General features: G+C 34.1%; 1 protein-coding gene across 2 annotated transcripts in view; it reads left to right on the top strand.

Moving 5' to 3' along the window:
* Positions 1-15,607, top strand: part of LOC118736839 (phosphopantothenate--cysteine ligase-like) — a 73,231-nt gene that overhangs the window by 1,961 nt on the left and 55,663 nt on the right. Inside the window, exons 2-3 of one of the 2 annotated variants that reach the window (XM_036466898.1) lie at positions 7,744-7,914; positions 12,727-13,170. In XM_036466898.1, coding sequence (XP_036322791.1) covers positions 7,789-7,914; positions 12,727-13,170 — 570 coding nt within the window. In that variant the 5' untranslated portion in view covers positions 7,744-7,788. Of the gene's footprint in view, positions 1-7,523; positions 7,915-12,726; positions 13,171-15,607 lie in introns of both variants that reach the window. The other variant, XM_036466897.1, reaches the window with a different exon arrangement.

The raw sequence follows: 15,607 nt of genomic DNA, 5'->3' as shown, positions 1-15,607 counted from the left end.
TAAAAAATTAAAAAAATATGCTATTTCAAACCCAAGCAAATAATAAAAAATATTTGTATAGAAAACAGCTCAATTTTTGCTTTTACATATATTGAAATATCAATAATGTTGTCTCCACGAAGCTATCGCGCAAATGAAAATGTAGCTGTCAAAGTATCGAATTGCTGGCAATATTTATCAAGATAAAAGCTCTGCTAATTATTGCATGCCAAGAGCAATATGCAGTCTTCCTTGGCAAAATTTGCCTGGTAACATTATCAGGATAAAAACTTTTGCCTGTGAAGGCAGCAAGTAAGAATCAAAATGAAACATTCGACGTGTCATTAAGTTACGATAAGTTTACGTTAAGTTGCCATAATCAGACTCTAACTTTTAACATGGGTTAACATAAGTTGCGTTCGCGTAGCTGTTAATTGTTCATGTTTAAACAAAACTTACAAGTTTTTGCGTTCGCGTACGCAAAAAACTTGCAAAGTAGGGGAAATTGAGAGAGCAAAGTGACAACTCATTTCATTTTGAGAGAAAGCTGCTGGTTTCTGCTGGAAAAATTTTTGCCAACAGGAAAACAGCTGATCAAAAACAGCTGATTGGCATTTACGCAAATCACAAAATTTAATTTGATGGTTTGGAAGTTAAAAATTACAAAATGCGACTAATTAAACTTGTAAGAAATAAGTAGTTATTTGTTTAATCAATAAACTGTGTCAGTATAACACTTTGTGATGACTTTTCGTACGTTTTAAATTTTATACTTTTGAATGTAAACAAAAATTATATCAGGTGTTCGTCTGACTTGCAAGTTTCTCCAAATTTTCTGTTCGCGTACTATTTGGGATATTTTTCTCTTGTGAGAGAACAGATGACATTTCGCCGGAATTTGGTAGTTAGTTGGTTTCTACTAGAGATTTTAAACGAACGCACCTATAATTTTTGACTGAGATTTCCTATATCACCCAAAGTATTACGAATTTTTTAATGAAACTCGCAGGGGGTGTTGTGGAGATGCCCATTGACCGATATCATCAACATTTTGTGCACAAATGCTAATAGTTTTTAAGTTATTCGTTGTTAAAATTTCCGCACTGCTTCACAATTGTTTGTTTATGAACACTTTCTTTTTTATTAATAGACCATCTTTTCTTCATAAACAAATGAATGCACATCATTTTTTTACTTAATATTTAACCAATAATGCTTATAAAAGGGTTCTTCAAATATGTTTCTATTCACAAACAATCTTAAACACAGCATTGTTGAGCGATGGCCGCCATGAATAAGATACCGGATCGTCGAAAATATTAATAGTTCTTTTTAGCCAAAATCTGAACGATATCGTGTCGAGATTGTCTTGCTTCATAAAAATCAAAAATTGTTTGATCGTTTGGGCGATATCGTCAACTCGATTCCAGTTTTGCTTCACGTAACAGTAACATTAACACGTAACAGCAACACAAATGCATAAATCAGTGTTTTGGCAACATCTTTTTGTCAGTATCGTTTGAACGACTATCGTTTCAAAGTTACGTGATTCATGCCCAGGTTTTGCAGGATTTGCAGGAACAGCTCTTTTCTCCTTTAATAAATCTTATGCAAGGTAGTCACCTGGAGCGACTTCCTGTAAAAACCTGCAAATCGTGAAGCACCTGGAATGCAACTATCGATTCCCTTCTCAGTACCTATTTTTGCACATTTTTTTGTGATGTATGGCAGCACCGCAATTTGAGTTCACTCGATGTACAAAAGAAAATGTGAGGTTAAATTCGACTTTTTTTTTGGCAACTTTAACAACGAATTGCTTAAAAGCTAAAGCCTCCGGAGAAGGGGAATTTCAGATTTTTATTCAATGCCTGGTCCATTATTGGAGAACTTTTCCTGCAACCCCCATTTTAGGGAGGGCATGAACTGCTATTTTCAAAAATTTAACTCCCAAATGCTTAGACCCCTTATAGGTCTCTAGGGAGCCTTTACAAAAATGGTCGGCACGGTTACGATAACCGGGGCGACAAATTTTGAACAAGGACGTCGATAGAGGTTTTTGAATCAAGTATAATGGTATATTTTTTTTTTATGGGAAACAAAAACAAAAAGTTACCAAGGGTCAAAGGTTAAACTCATAATTTTTTCTAATCCAAATATCTTGAAAACAAACGCACGGATTTCAAAATTTTCAATCGGTTATTTAGAAATTGCCTTATTAAACATACTCAAACATTTCATAATCCAATAGGATATAAAACAAGCTTTCATTTGATATACAACATCATGTCTTCAGTCCGTACCAAAGAACGTAAATCTATAAGCGGAGACAACACGTTATAATCATTGTTGCCATTTTAGCCGTTTTCCGGCTAGATTTAGCCGGTTGCGATAGCAAACAGCCGGAGAAATTTCGATTTAGCCGGCAGCCGATTTGTTAGCCGTTTTGCTGAAAAAAATTAGCCGTTTTTAGCCGATTTTGCTATTTGCCTTATTTTCTTAAATTTCAAATATGTATATATGTTTCCATTTTTGACTAAGCGACCCAAAATCTGTTAGAAATGGCTACTAGCCTTATCGTGGAGAAAATTTTCATGTCAGGCAGGATTGTATGAAATTGGGCCGATTTCGCTTATTTTTATTTTAAACGAAGAAGGGATTTTCTTCATAAAATGTTTGTATGTCTTAATTTTAAGTGTGAAGTTTTATTCGCCAACTTAGAAAATAAGAAATTGTTTCACTGTTAAGACTCTTAAGATGCGTTTGTGTTTGGATATAGTGCCAACAAACAGAATAAATATTACATGTAGATATTGTCTTCCCAGATAGCGCATATTGAATACTGCCTAAATTAAAAAACATAATTTTTGCCCACTCCCAAAGGTTTAAGGTAATGGAAAAATTGATATTTTCAAGCACTATGTACACATATGTATTTTTTTAAGCAAACGTTTTTGCTGAGAACTTATTCAAATTCCAAAAACCGAATGCCAACTTGAATTAAAGGAACCAACACTGAAGTGAATCAAAATGAAAATAAAAGAGCACAAATTTTTATGTAAAGCAAAACTCGCTGGGAATTCTACGAGACATCTTCCGGCCATATGACCGGTCATCTAAATGGGAGATCTTCAGTCTTTTAGCATCATATTTTACATCAGAATGGAAGGGATTTCTGAAAAATCTGACCAGTTCTTTTGTGTAACTGTGATTTTGCATCCCTTGTCAACATATGGCCTCGGTTGATGTTAACTTAAGGTCGTTGTTTTACTGCCTTAAAATTGAAGGCAAATTTTTACAGCGTTTTTTATGTGTATTGGTTTCTATTTGAGTGTATTGAGAATCGGTCAGTCTGAAAAGGCCTTTTAGGGAAGATAATAGGTTTGTTCGTCGAAAATGCAGCGAGAATTATCACTCAAAATATCAGATAGTAATAGTAATAAATAGTTGTTTTTCCGAGTACCTTTCAAATCATTGGAATTAACTAAATTAATTAAGTAAACAAGTATTAACTTACATTTTTCATTTTAAAATCGCTCCAGTTGGTAAATTTTTAAATTTAACGAACTTGTTTATTCAAATTATCGTCCACGAAAAATCCAACCATGTGCCACAATCATATCTTTTTCCTAATTGCAAATTCTTGCTGGCAAAATTTTTTTCGGCTCGAATTTGCAACTTCTCTCCAAGAAATAGTCTTTTTACTCGTGATTTATTTAAATAAAACATGTGAAATTTAGTTGAAACATTTTAGCCGTTTTTAGCCGGTTTTATTTGCCAATTTAGCCGGTTCATCCAAAAACTTCTGGCAACACTGGTTATAATTGTAGCGAGTGCGAACATCAGGAGCGCGCCTTCTCTTTTGATCCAATCACAAAACGTATTTGGACAAAAGAGAAAGCACGCTCCTGATGTTCCCACTCGTACTCGTTACAATTATAACCTGTTGTCTCTTCTTATAGATTTACGTTCTTTGTCCGTAGAGGGATTATAACTCTCACAAAGTAGAATTCTCCTTTCTATGTTGCGAAAGAATAGGGGCTGAACACCCTTTGCAGAGAATACCTGTCTGCGTAGGCGGCCTTTGGCCGCACTTAGGGAGTATAACCGTCTCTAGGTAGAATTCTCTTTTCTGGTGTTGCGAAAGAAAAGGGGTGGAACAGCTTTCTGCGTAGGCGGCCTTCGGCCGCGCTTAGGGATTATAACCCTCTTCTTCTTCTTCTTCTTATTTGGCGCTGTAACCGCCTAAGCGATTTTGGCCGAATTCAACAAAGCACGCCAGTCGTTTCTTTTCTGTGCCAACTGGCGCCAATTGAAAATGCCAAGTGAAGCCAAGTCCTTCTCCACCTGGTCTTTCCATCTCAATGCAGGCCTTCCTCTTCCTCTGCTACCACCAGCGGGGTCCGAGTTGAATACTTTCAGAGCTAGAGCGTTGGGGTCCGTCCAAGCCAGCGGAGCCGCTGTATTTTAATTCGCTGCACTATATCCATGTCGTATAAATTAGGTACATGAACTGAAAGATAAATTAATTATCTTTATTTTGACACATTTCTGTTTTTAATCGGTTATGTCGTTCATAAGATATTAATATTTAAAAAAAATCTGAAAAATATCTTTCAACGCTGAATTTCTTGAAAACTAGAAAGCCCCGATCCTTAAACGTAAGTATATTTGAACAGCGGAGAAGCCCCGCTTTCCAATGGCAGAGTCAAAAATTTTCGCCACGGTTATCGTAATCTCCCCAAATGGTCAAAAATAATAATCTTTACTTGCGTTTTCGCTTGTTTGGAGATGGTAACTTGACCTGACAAGAGGGCGCCGCCAAGGATATATAACGTTAATTGTGCTTTCGGCCAAGTAGAATTCTTCTAAGTAGAATTCTTCTTTCTGTTAGTTAATATTAAATAATAAAAGTACTTTTAAACAAAAGTGTATTCCTTTAGCACCGTGTGCATGTGATAAACATTAAATTCGGCCAACCCATTCCGATGTAATATGGAAACAAAATCGGCTGCATTAATTTTGTTTTTGTAATAAGCCATAAAGTAGTAAACCATCAGCAGTTAAAGTCCACTTATTTTAACCGACTTCAAAAAAAGAAGGAGGTTATCAATTCGTCGGAATATTTTTTTTAATGTATGTTAAGGAAAGGTGGTACTTCAGAGGTGGTCCCATACTAATTTGGTTTAAATCCGATGATTGGATCATGAAGAAATTGACGATAGTCTTAAATTTTTATATGAGAATTGAAGTCGGTTTTGTTTTTTGCTTAAAAATTACTTGTTCATATAAAAAAACTTGTCGAGCATACTTTGTATAGCAAAAAAATTTGCATCTCATCAAACTAGAATTTAATAGAACAGAAATGCACACCATATTTTTTTTTCTATTTTGGGTCACTGTATTTTTTCCAAAGAACGTAACGGGGATTTTTTCATAAAATTTTTGTTATGAATGTCTTAAATTTTAATGTGAAGTTTTATTCGCAACACTTGGAAAAAAAACGGATGAGAATAAAAGAGCACGAATTTCCATGTGAAGCAAAACTCTCTGGGAAGACAATATCTATGAATAATTGTATCGTAGTACTAAATTAGTACTACTAATATCCTTTAGTGTTGCTCTGAACACGCATGCGCAGTGAGTGAGCAGGTCTTTAAAAACGGGAACGCTTCGAATAGATGGACATCAAAATAAAATTACATAGTTTAATTGTTAAAAACCTAAAAACCGACCGGCTTGTTCAATATAAATTACTGGCTTTTTTTCTCGAAATAATGTTGCCCTATTTTTTTTCTCAGCCTTTTTTACAGCTTTTCATGTTCATTTAACAAAATATTGCCCTCCGAGCAAGCAAAAATGCAATACTTTCTACTAATATAGCCATTTTGCAGGACGAACCTTGTGCAAATGTTACAAATTTTTCAGTGAAAAAAAAACGCCATAAGTTTGTAATTGATCTACTTTTTATATTTATGTAAGTAATAAAACATGTATTCCGATGTAGAGCTTTAATTAATCAATTATAACGACAGTTGCCTTTGTTAACTAAAAATAATTTAATGAATTTATTAGTCTTTCAACTTTATTCAAATAAAACATGTTAAATTTAGCAAAAACATTTTAGCCGTTTTTTCGGCCAATTCAGCCGGTCGGCCCAAAAAGTTCTAGCAACACTGATCACAACCTGATCAGTCACGTAGCTTGATGGATCTTTTTATGCTTGAACCTAGTACTGCACACAACAATTACTAAAATTTTTCAGGCCCCGGCGAAGTCGATCAGCTTCAGTCCGTTGTCGGACGTTTCGTCGTGCCAGCTGATTTTCCGACAGTGGCGCCAAAGATCGCGGTTTTCTGCCCACCTTGGCATTGAAGTCGCCAAGCACGATTTTGTCATCATGGCGGGGCAGCGCTCGTATGTGTGTTCCAAGCGCTCATGGAAGAGATCCTTGGAGGTCTCGTCCTTCTCTTTCGTCGGGGCATGGGCGCAAATGATCGAGATGTTGAAGAATCTGAGTAATATACATTTTAAATATGAACCATATCTGACCCACCTGCGCCACCTAGCGGACTTAAAAATCAAGTTAGAAGTTTCAAGTCTCCAGCTTATCAGGAAGTTCGTTAAAAATTTATTAAACGATTTGATTACGTACAGGTGGCAGAAAATAAATTTTGAAAATAAAAAAAAATGCTCTCTTGTAAAATTGGGTTTATGGCACATAGGATAATTTCGCACAAAGGGATCGATGCTTACATATACATAAGTACATGCATAACATTAGTAATAATATTAATATATTACACGAAAGAATCGATATACTCACGAAACTAATGTAGTAAAACTGCGTTTTTAATTTTTCGCCAAAGTGAGTCAGGATTTTTTTTCAGAGGGCTTTTAAAGATGTGATTAATTCAAAAAATTATTTTTATGGTTTACAAGGACGAATAAGTATTGAAAATGTGCTTTTAATAAATTTTTTCTTTCTAAGTTAATATAGTTTGCACGACGAAATTCGACGGTGAGGTCGTGCGTATATTTGCCCTCAAACAATAATAATAAAAAAAATATATATTGAAAATTTTCTGGGCTATTTAAGCACAAAATTTGTAAAGGAAATTTTCCATAGCCATTCGTCCTTATGCACCAAAAAATTGATTCTTTTATAATTCTACAGAATTTTTTCTTTGATATGATATGCTTATTGTTTACCTATTGTATTGCACCGAATGTTTTAAATAATTTTTTGAAATAAGCATATTTTTTACATTAAAAAAATCCTGACGTCAGAGAGAAAAACAAAGTACGCAGCTTTACTACAATTTACCCATAGTTTCGCGAATATATTGATGTTTTGTGTGTGTAAAATTTACAATCGTACGGTGTAATAAAATTCCTGCATCGAATATATATAAATTATGAGGCAGCTACTGTACTTTGCACATGTGTATGTATGTATGTATGTATAAACTTGATGCACTATTCCCTTCCCCAAGTACATTATTGGCACCTTAGTAATAATTGTTTTTTTTATTCTTTCCTTACAGCTAAGTAAAAAGTTCCTTTATTTCCGCTCGCATAGTCAAAAGCGAAAATACTCACTGCAACTCGCATAAGAATAATATCGTTCAAATTTTAATTTCCGACAGAGAGTTTTGAATGCTAATACGCTTACACTTTATTTAATTCAATGAACATCCAATCAAAATCTAAATCAAAATCAACCAATTCAAAAAACATAAAAAAATTCTCCATCAATTAAATTAGCAACTTGTCGCAACGTTCATATTCGTTCAAATACACCTTATCAACATGACGCATTGGGAGGACTTTTATAATACTCATTTACCGCCAACGGATTTTGAAGATAATCGCTCGTTATTGAAAGAGTTTTGTGAACGACACAATAAACTGAAAAACCGTATCGTCCTTGTCACGGTAAGTAGTATACATTTACATATATGTACATATGTATATCGGTCAAATAAGGAGTGTCTAATCAAACGAAGTTATTTCTATAGCAAATTATTTTAGAGGAAAAACTGTACTTTTTTAAATGTGATTTTTCAATGATTAGAAATAGGGATGTGCTGGGTGGGTATCCGGTAGATATCCGGAATCCGGACGGATACTAGCTTAAATCCGGTCGGATTTCCGGATGTCTATCATAGATTATTCAATTTAAAAATCTAGCTCAGAAATTTATTTTTTTGTATCTTTCGAATCCAATTCAGTGTTAGATCCGAGCGTTAATAAAAAAAAAATAGCCTAATTAAATCAGAAAAACTTAAGTAAATTCGAAGTTAACGCTAGTAATGCGCGTTAACGCTAAAAAAAATAATTTTTATCAATTTTTATAGCGTCGAAATTACATAAGTTTTTCTAATTTACTTAGTCTATTTATGGGTATTTTTAACTAATACTGTTGGTTTTTAAGTAAAGATTCAATTCTGAATTTATTAATTTTTGGCTTTTAACGCAAATTACTAAAAGTTCTAAAATATATATGTATGTCACCGATAAAAAAAAACTCGACGTGCTAAAAAAGGCCAAGTATATATTTAAATTTAACGCAGCGAGATATTCAAAAAATAAAAAAAATTAACTTTCGCAGGCCCGTGTAATCTATAAATTAGGGTTGCCGACGGAAAAGTCATATTTTTAGTACAGAATTATTTTATAACTTGGATTTCAGAGAATAAATTTTCTATTCTTAATTACGCATTGTAACAATGTTGTGAAATTTATAAAGGGCAGCAGCCTACCGGATATCCGATCGGATAACCGAATCCAGCTCTTATTTTTTACATGGTATCCGGAATCCGGTCATCTGGCAAAATCTCTATCCGTCGCATCCCTAATTAGAAAGTATTTTATTAGTTTTAAAAGACTTAATAACCATGTTTTGAAGTGCAGTAGGTATTTTTTTCAGATGTATCTCACCTGAGATAATATACATAAATGCGAAAACATAAAATAAATACCGGAAGTGGAAATATCTATCATACATATTTTGATTAGATACTCCTCAAAAGCAAGTTAGAGTGTAAATGTGCATGTGCGTGCATGTCCATTAAGCCGTATCACGACATATATATGAAACAAAAAAAACCTGTGTCAGTTTTATTTAAACACTTATGTTGAAAAAAAATGTTGGGTCTAAAAGTTTTTTAAGCACCCGCTAAAAACCGCTAGATCGCATTTTTTGCTATAACTTTCTTATTTGATATCCGATTTTCAAAATCTTTATATATTAATAAATTTCGGGTTTAAAAACCGCTATGATCTAGGGACAGTATTTCCCAAATGAATGAAGGTATAAATTAAAACGGTTTTTTGAACCAACATTTTTTAATGGGATATTATAGTCCTGAGCGAGGCCTTTTCAGCAATATAAACATTTTAAAAATCGAATATCAAATAAGAAAGTTATAGCAAACAAATAAAAAAGTCTAAGTTCGCGCGAAGACGAATATTAAATATCCGGCGCAAGTATTAAATATAGTTATTTCACCTTTCCGAAGACTACCGTTACATGGTAAGTAAGGGTGGTGTTCAGTGAGACTTAATGAGATAAACTTATATAGTCATATGTGGGCGATATCACGCCCATTTTCCACAATTCCAAATAATGTTACTTCTTTTCAAGGGATTGTTGTTAGTATCAATTTTGAGTAAATTAGCGTGCTTAAATTTCGAAATATCTAAGGTTCAAGCATATCTGAAATTTACCCTTATACTAAAAGTGGGCGTAATTTTAAATTAAATTTCAAAAATTTGCAAAGTCTTACTTTTACGTGTCGCGTACAATAATTGTACCGAGTTTGGTACAAATTGATCGAATGGTTATCGAGATATATATATATGTGATCATAAGTGGACGGTGCCACGCCCATTTTTCAAACTTTGTTATAAACGTAACTTTTGTTCAAGAATTATTGCAAACGTAAATTTTGAATAAACTAGCTTCAGTATTTACCGATTTATTGAAAATTTCATATTTACCGTTATACCCATATAACATCCCAACGTGTGCGTGGTCATTGTCCGGTTTTAAAAATTTTCAGCCGTTTTGTATGTTTAACCAAGAGCAAAAACTGTGCCAAGTTTGGGAGAAATTGGTGGAGCGGTTCCCAAGATATAGACATGTAATAATAAGGGGGCGTGGCTACGCCCATTTCTCACAAATTTATAATAATCTTATTTTTAGCCTAAAAATCATTGTAAATAACAATTTTGAGTGAATAAGCTTTAGTAGTTACTGAAATATCGCAGTTTTCGTAATTCTGAAGACTACCGTTATATGGGAGGTAGGCGTGGTTATTCGCCGATTTTGCCCATTTTTAATACCGTCTGTTCCACGCCCAAAACAAGTACACGTACCAAGTTTCGTTAAGATACCTCAATTTTTACTCGAGTTATCGTGTGCACAGACGGACGGATGGACAGACAGCCACCGCTTAATCGATTTCTTTTTTCATTCTGAGCATTTATGTATACATTTGTCTATATCTATCTCAATTCGTTTTGGCTGATTATAAAAAAAACGCAATTTAGCGATTTTTAGCGGGTGCCTACAAAAATTTTAAAATAAAACTGACACATGCCAAGCTTTTTTTTCGTGATCCGCCTTAATGTACATACCTCTGTGTGCATAAAAGCCTATTCTGTATTTATCGAAAATCCATGTTTGCAAACAATCAAACAGAGATGCTGACTTACCTAATATTAGGATAATGTTTATATGTTTTTACCAGCAAAACGCGTATGAAATAATTAGAATAGGACAGATGAAATGTTTATCAATGTTACGACCTCAACTAATTGTGAAAGTCTAGTAATGATAATATGTACGTGTGTACAATAGGGTGGTCCAAAAATGCATGTGGAAAAGTAAAGTCGGAATTTTATGCTCTCACCCCCTAGAATTGTTCTATACTAAAAAAAATATATCCTTATTTTTTTATTTTGAAATCCAAAAATATTTAGAGGTCGCTCAAAGCGTATAGAATAGTTAAAAATCAACATTTTTCTACCACAAAACTCTGTTTATCAGCAGGAGATTCCCAATTGTTTATTTAACCATTTTTTCATCGCAACTATAATTTATATGTCCGCCAAAAACCCACAAAAAACCCCGAAAAATGCAATAGGGCGACCAATAAAAAATCGTTAGTATTAAAAAATGGTTAAATAAACAATTGGGTATTATTATTCAAAGTCTCCTGAAGAGAACCAGGGGTTTCCGATCAAAAAATATTGATTTTCAAGAATTCTATGCCATTTCTACGAACAATTTATTTTTTTCCATATAAAAATACATGGAAAACTTTGAGCAGTTTAAGCAACCTCTAAATATTTTTTGAATTCAAAATAAAAAAAATGGGGGTATACTTATTTTCGATATAGAACAATCCTAGGGGTGAGAGCACTACAATTCCTACTTTACTGTTTTTGGACCACCCTAATGTACAAGCATTCACGCATGCATTTGGGTGTTTCCATAAAAATGTAAGATGTCAGATGGCGAAAAAGGTTAGGAAACAATTAAAAAAAATTAAACTTAATATTTGTTATAGTAAAAATGTTGTATAAAGGAAAAATCTGTCACGTCCGATACGTCACTTCTGTTATCACATTTTATTTGAAAATTAAACCAGCAACGAACTGCTTCTGGTTAAAAATGAATTGGTTGTAAGGGTCCGTAATTTGACTGTATTTAAAAAAAATGTTTAACAAAGGAAAACCTCACAGGATTCACTGACGTTTGTTTATTTTTACATGTACTCTGAAACCATTTCTGTTTTTATCACGTCCGTTATGACCTACTTTTCGTTGATTTTCCTGACACCAGTGTTCCAGGCGCACCTAAGTTTTTTTTTTTCCAACCAAAGGACGGTATAAAAGCTACACAACGCCACATTTCTTTTTATAAATGCGTATTGCGTTTTCGTATAATTTATTTAATTCTAAAGTCGTACGAATGTAACGTCCGAAATTATGGAAATCGCCATATGTATGTACATATATGCATTAGGGTGGTCCTTAAAAAATCAAATGAACGATTTTTTCAGTCTCAGCCCCTCAATTGGTAATAACACGGTCACAGATATCACATATAAATTTTGGTCCCGATTGGAGTCGGTTAAGGCATGTCGCAAAGGGTTCAAAGGCCGGATTAAAAAAATTAAAAATATATTTTTCATTTCATACCCAAAATCGATGGCACTAAAGTCGAGGATATCACTTATAAATTTTGGTCCCGTTTGGAGTCGGTTAAGACGTCTTCATAGGGTAGTCTGTACTTTGCCACCTGTGCGCCACGCCTTAGCCGTTTCCAATGAGGGCCCAAATTTATATGTGATATCTTCGACTATAGAAGAATCGACGTAGGGGTTGAGGCTTAGGAAATCTGATGCAAACATTTGCTTCCCACATTTAAGGACCACCCTAATATACATACATATATCCTACTCTCGTTATCATTCGAGTATTGTGTATACGTAACTTGCTGAACACCTTTAGCGAAATCAAAAAAAAAAAATTTAGTTATGAATTTTAATTTGTTAATTTACATATCAGACACTTTTTAATAAATTTATAGTGTGACCAAATTTACAGAAAAATTGCTTTGCATAATTAGATCTAGCGAGATATGCACCTATTCACTTATTGTTGTATATTTGTACATAAATCGGTTTGATGGATTTTCACTAACTTTATATTTTCCTTTTGCATTTCTAATTGCAGTCAGGTGGCACCACAGTACCTCTGGAGCACAATACCGTAAGATTTGTAGACAATTTTAGTGCCGGCACACGCGGCTCAGCATCTGCTGAATATTTCCTTGACCATGATTATGCCGTCATATTTATGTATCGCGTCAAGTCTTTGGAGCCATTCACTCGCCACTTTACGGGCCAACAATTTTTCGATATGCTCGACATTACCGATAACGGACAGAGTACTGCAATAACAGTGAAACCGGATTCAGTTGATGTATTCGCACCAATATTAGCCAAATATAAGCAAGCGCGCGAATCACAAATGATTTTATATATTAGCTTTAATACAGTTGCGGACTACTTGTGGCTGCTGCGCGCTGCGTGTGAATGTTTGGCGGCATTTGAAGAGCGTGCATTGTTGTATTTAGCGGCGGCAGTGTCGGATTTCTATATTCCTCAAGATATGATGGTAAGTTTCTGATTTTCTTTGGTATACATACATACTTGGGTTAGGGAGTTATTTCTAGATTTTTTGACTTGCCGGATAATTCGAAAATTTGAATATATGATTAAAAAATCCTAATATGTGGATATTCGGAACCCGAATATCCGGATAACAAAATGAACGGATCTTAACCGGATATACGGATCATCGAATCTTAAAATTAACAATAAAATAACAGCCGCCTTCGATTCGCTACTTTTCTGCTCGCTATATTTGAGTTCTACTCGCTTAACGAAAAATTTTGCATGTGGAAGTAAAGCAGTGTTTGCATTGTTCAACTTTGCGTTCAACGCAACGCAGGGTTGCACGAAAAAAAAGTTGAATGGCTAAATGTTGGCTGGCGACCAACTTTGTTGAAAGCAATTAGTTGAAAGGCCATTCAACCAAAAGTTGGATGCAAAGGTGAACAATGCAAACACCTTTTTATGGCGAATATTTTGATGTTTTTTCATATTTTGATATTTTTAGCCATTCAACTTTTTTTCGTGCAACCCTGCGCTGAGTTGAACGCAAATGTTGAACGCAAAGTTGAACAATGCAAACACACTTTTACAACAAAGTTGGCTGGTTTGGTTGTACACAAGGCACATTGAAAGGTAGCATCAGTAGAGCAGCTGATTTGATTTTTTTTTTTGATCATTTGGTATCAAAAATGTCAAATATTTTTAATTTCTTCTCACAAAACTTCTAAATTGTTAAAACCTATTTGCATGATAAACCTTTCTTCATACAAAACAAGCCATTGAGTAGCAGTTTGTTTTGGGATGGTTCGCCCAAATCATCAGCACAACCGCCGATTACTGGGCCTTGCAAAGGATGGGTCAATGCTTCGAGAAGCAAACTAATTTACTAAGAAAGAAAGTTACAACAATTTTTATTTTTTACACTTTGAATTTTTTATATATTTTTTTGTTTCACATGACACGCTTTGATTTAGAAGAAAAAACTGTTTTTGAAATTTTCATACCAGAAGCAATAACAAAATTCACGCACATGTTTTTTTTTTCAGTGTTGCCAAGTTTTGAATTTTCAGCTGTGTCCAGCGTTGCTGTGTCGCCTAGATTTGCGCTGTTTAAATATTAAGTTTTCTTCGTTTTGCTTAATTTTTTCTACAATTCCTATCAAACGAAAGTAACAACAAAAAACGAAGTTTCATGAACTATGTGGAAGTTTAAATCTACACTGTAGTCTCTTATAATCTCGTGAACTAAGGGAACGTAAAGAACTTTTCTTTCCGACCGCTTCACACCTGAAACAGCCAAACTTGATTTCTCTTTTTGTGCAAAAAAAAACTGCCTGTTCGATGATTAATTTTTAAAAATTTTCTTATTCATTTTAATCTTAGACTCGTATACTCATTTTCGCGGTCGACTATGTTTGCGGGTGCAACAGTATGTAAATTTCCCAAAGAGTTTTTAGTGAATAATGCTGAAGGGACAGTCCATGGCCAGGTACAAATCTATGTTTACGCGACTTTCTTCGCCGAAGTTTTCCTTAAGCGTATTTTTTCTTAAGATTTTTTTTAAACGTCTTTTTTCGCCGTCAAAACACTAGCGCGCCTTTATTCGTGTGTAGTGGCGATATGCTCTTTCGCTTATGATTGTCATTGTGCCACGATTTTGTTTCCATTTTTGTAAAGTTCCTTACGATACTTCCAATTGCTCTAAATTTAACTTAAATTTTTGTTTTAGATTTACAGGTTTGGTGGCTTCCAACAAAAAAAAAAAAACAACTAAAAATGCAACAAGCACCAAACTCAAAAATTTTCGCGTTTTGAATTAAGAAAAGCACTAAATTTAGCGCGAAAAGCACTAAGTTGGCAACAGTGTTTTTTTTGCTCTAATGCTTTTACCTGTTCGATATGCCTTGGCTGTAGCTCACTGATTTCGTTCGTTTCGCCACTCACTAACTGTTGGCGAATCGATGGAATTGTTTTGTAATAAAACCTTTTCTTTTTAAATGATTCGAACTCGGATCTTTCGAATGGCACGCCAATATTATTTTTATATTTGATTTCAAACTGAAAAAAGCGAGTGTTGCCACAATAAAACGGCCGCAACTGTGGCCATATGTACATATACAAATTTTTGATTTACCAATGAAAGGTTAAAGCTAATTTAATGAATGTTTCTGAGTGCGGCTGTAAATCTTATCAGATTCACAGTGACCTTCCCAATTTCGAATGTAATATGTTTCACATTCGCGAATCCGAATTTTCTGAATGCGAATGTGCGAATGCGATTGTTAGGAATAACATTAAAAAAGCTATAATCAACTTAAGTCATGGTTTTTATTACTAAAAAATTTAGGAAATTATTAGAACATTGAACGAGTGCTTAACCTAAACAGAGTTGTTGTGTTTGTGGTAGTCAAAGTTCAAAAGGGGCATATTATATTTCAA

The sequence above is a fragment of the Rhagoletis pomonella genome, unplaced genomic scaffold, assembly GCF_013731165.1.
Source record: "Rhagoletis pomonella isolate Grant_MI unplaced genomic scaffold, Rhpom_1.0 Rhpom_scaffold_00004, whole genome shotgun sequence".
NCBI classification, from domain to species: Eukaryota; Metazoa; Arthropoda; class Insecta; order Diptera; family Tephritidae; genus Rhagoletis; species Rhagoletis pomonella.
This window is presented reverse-complemented; position numbering and strand designations above follow the sequence as displayed.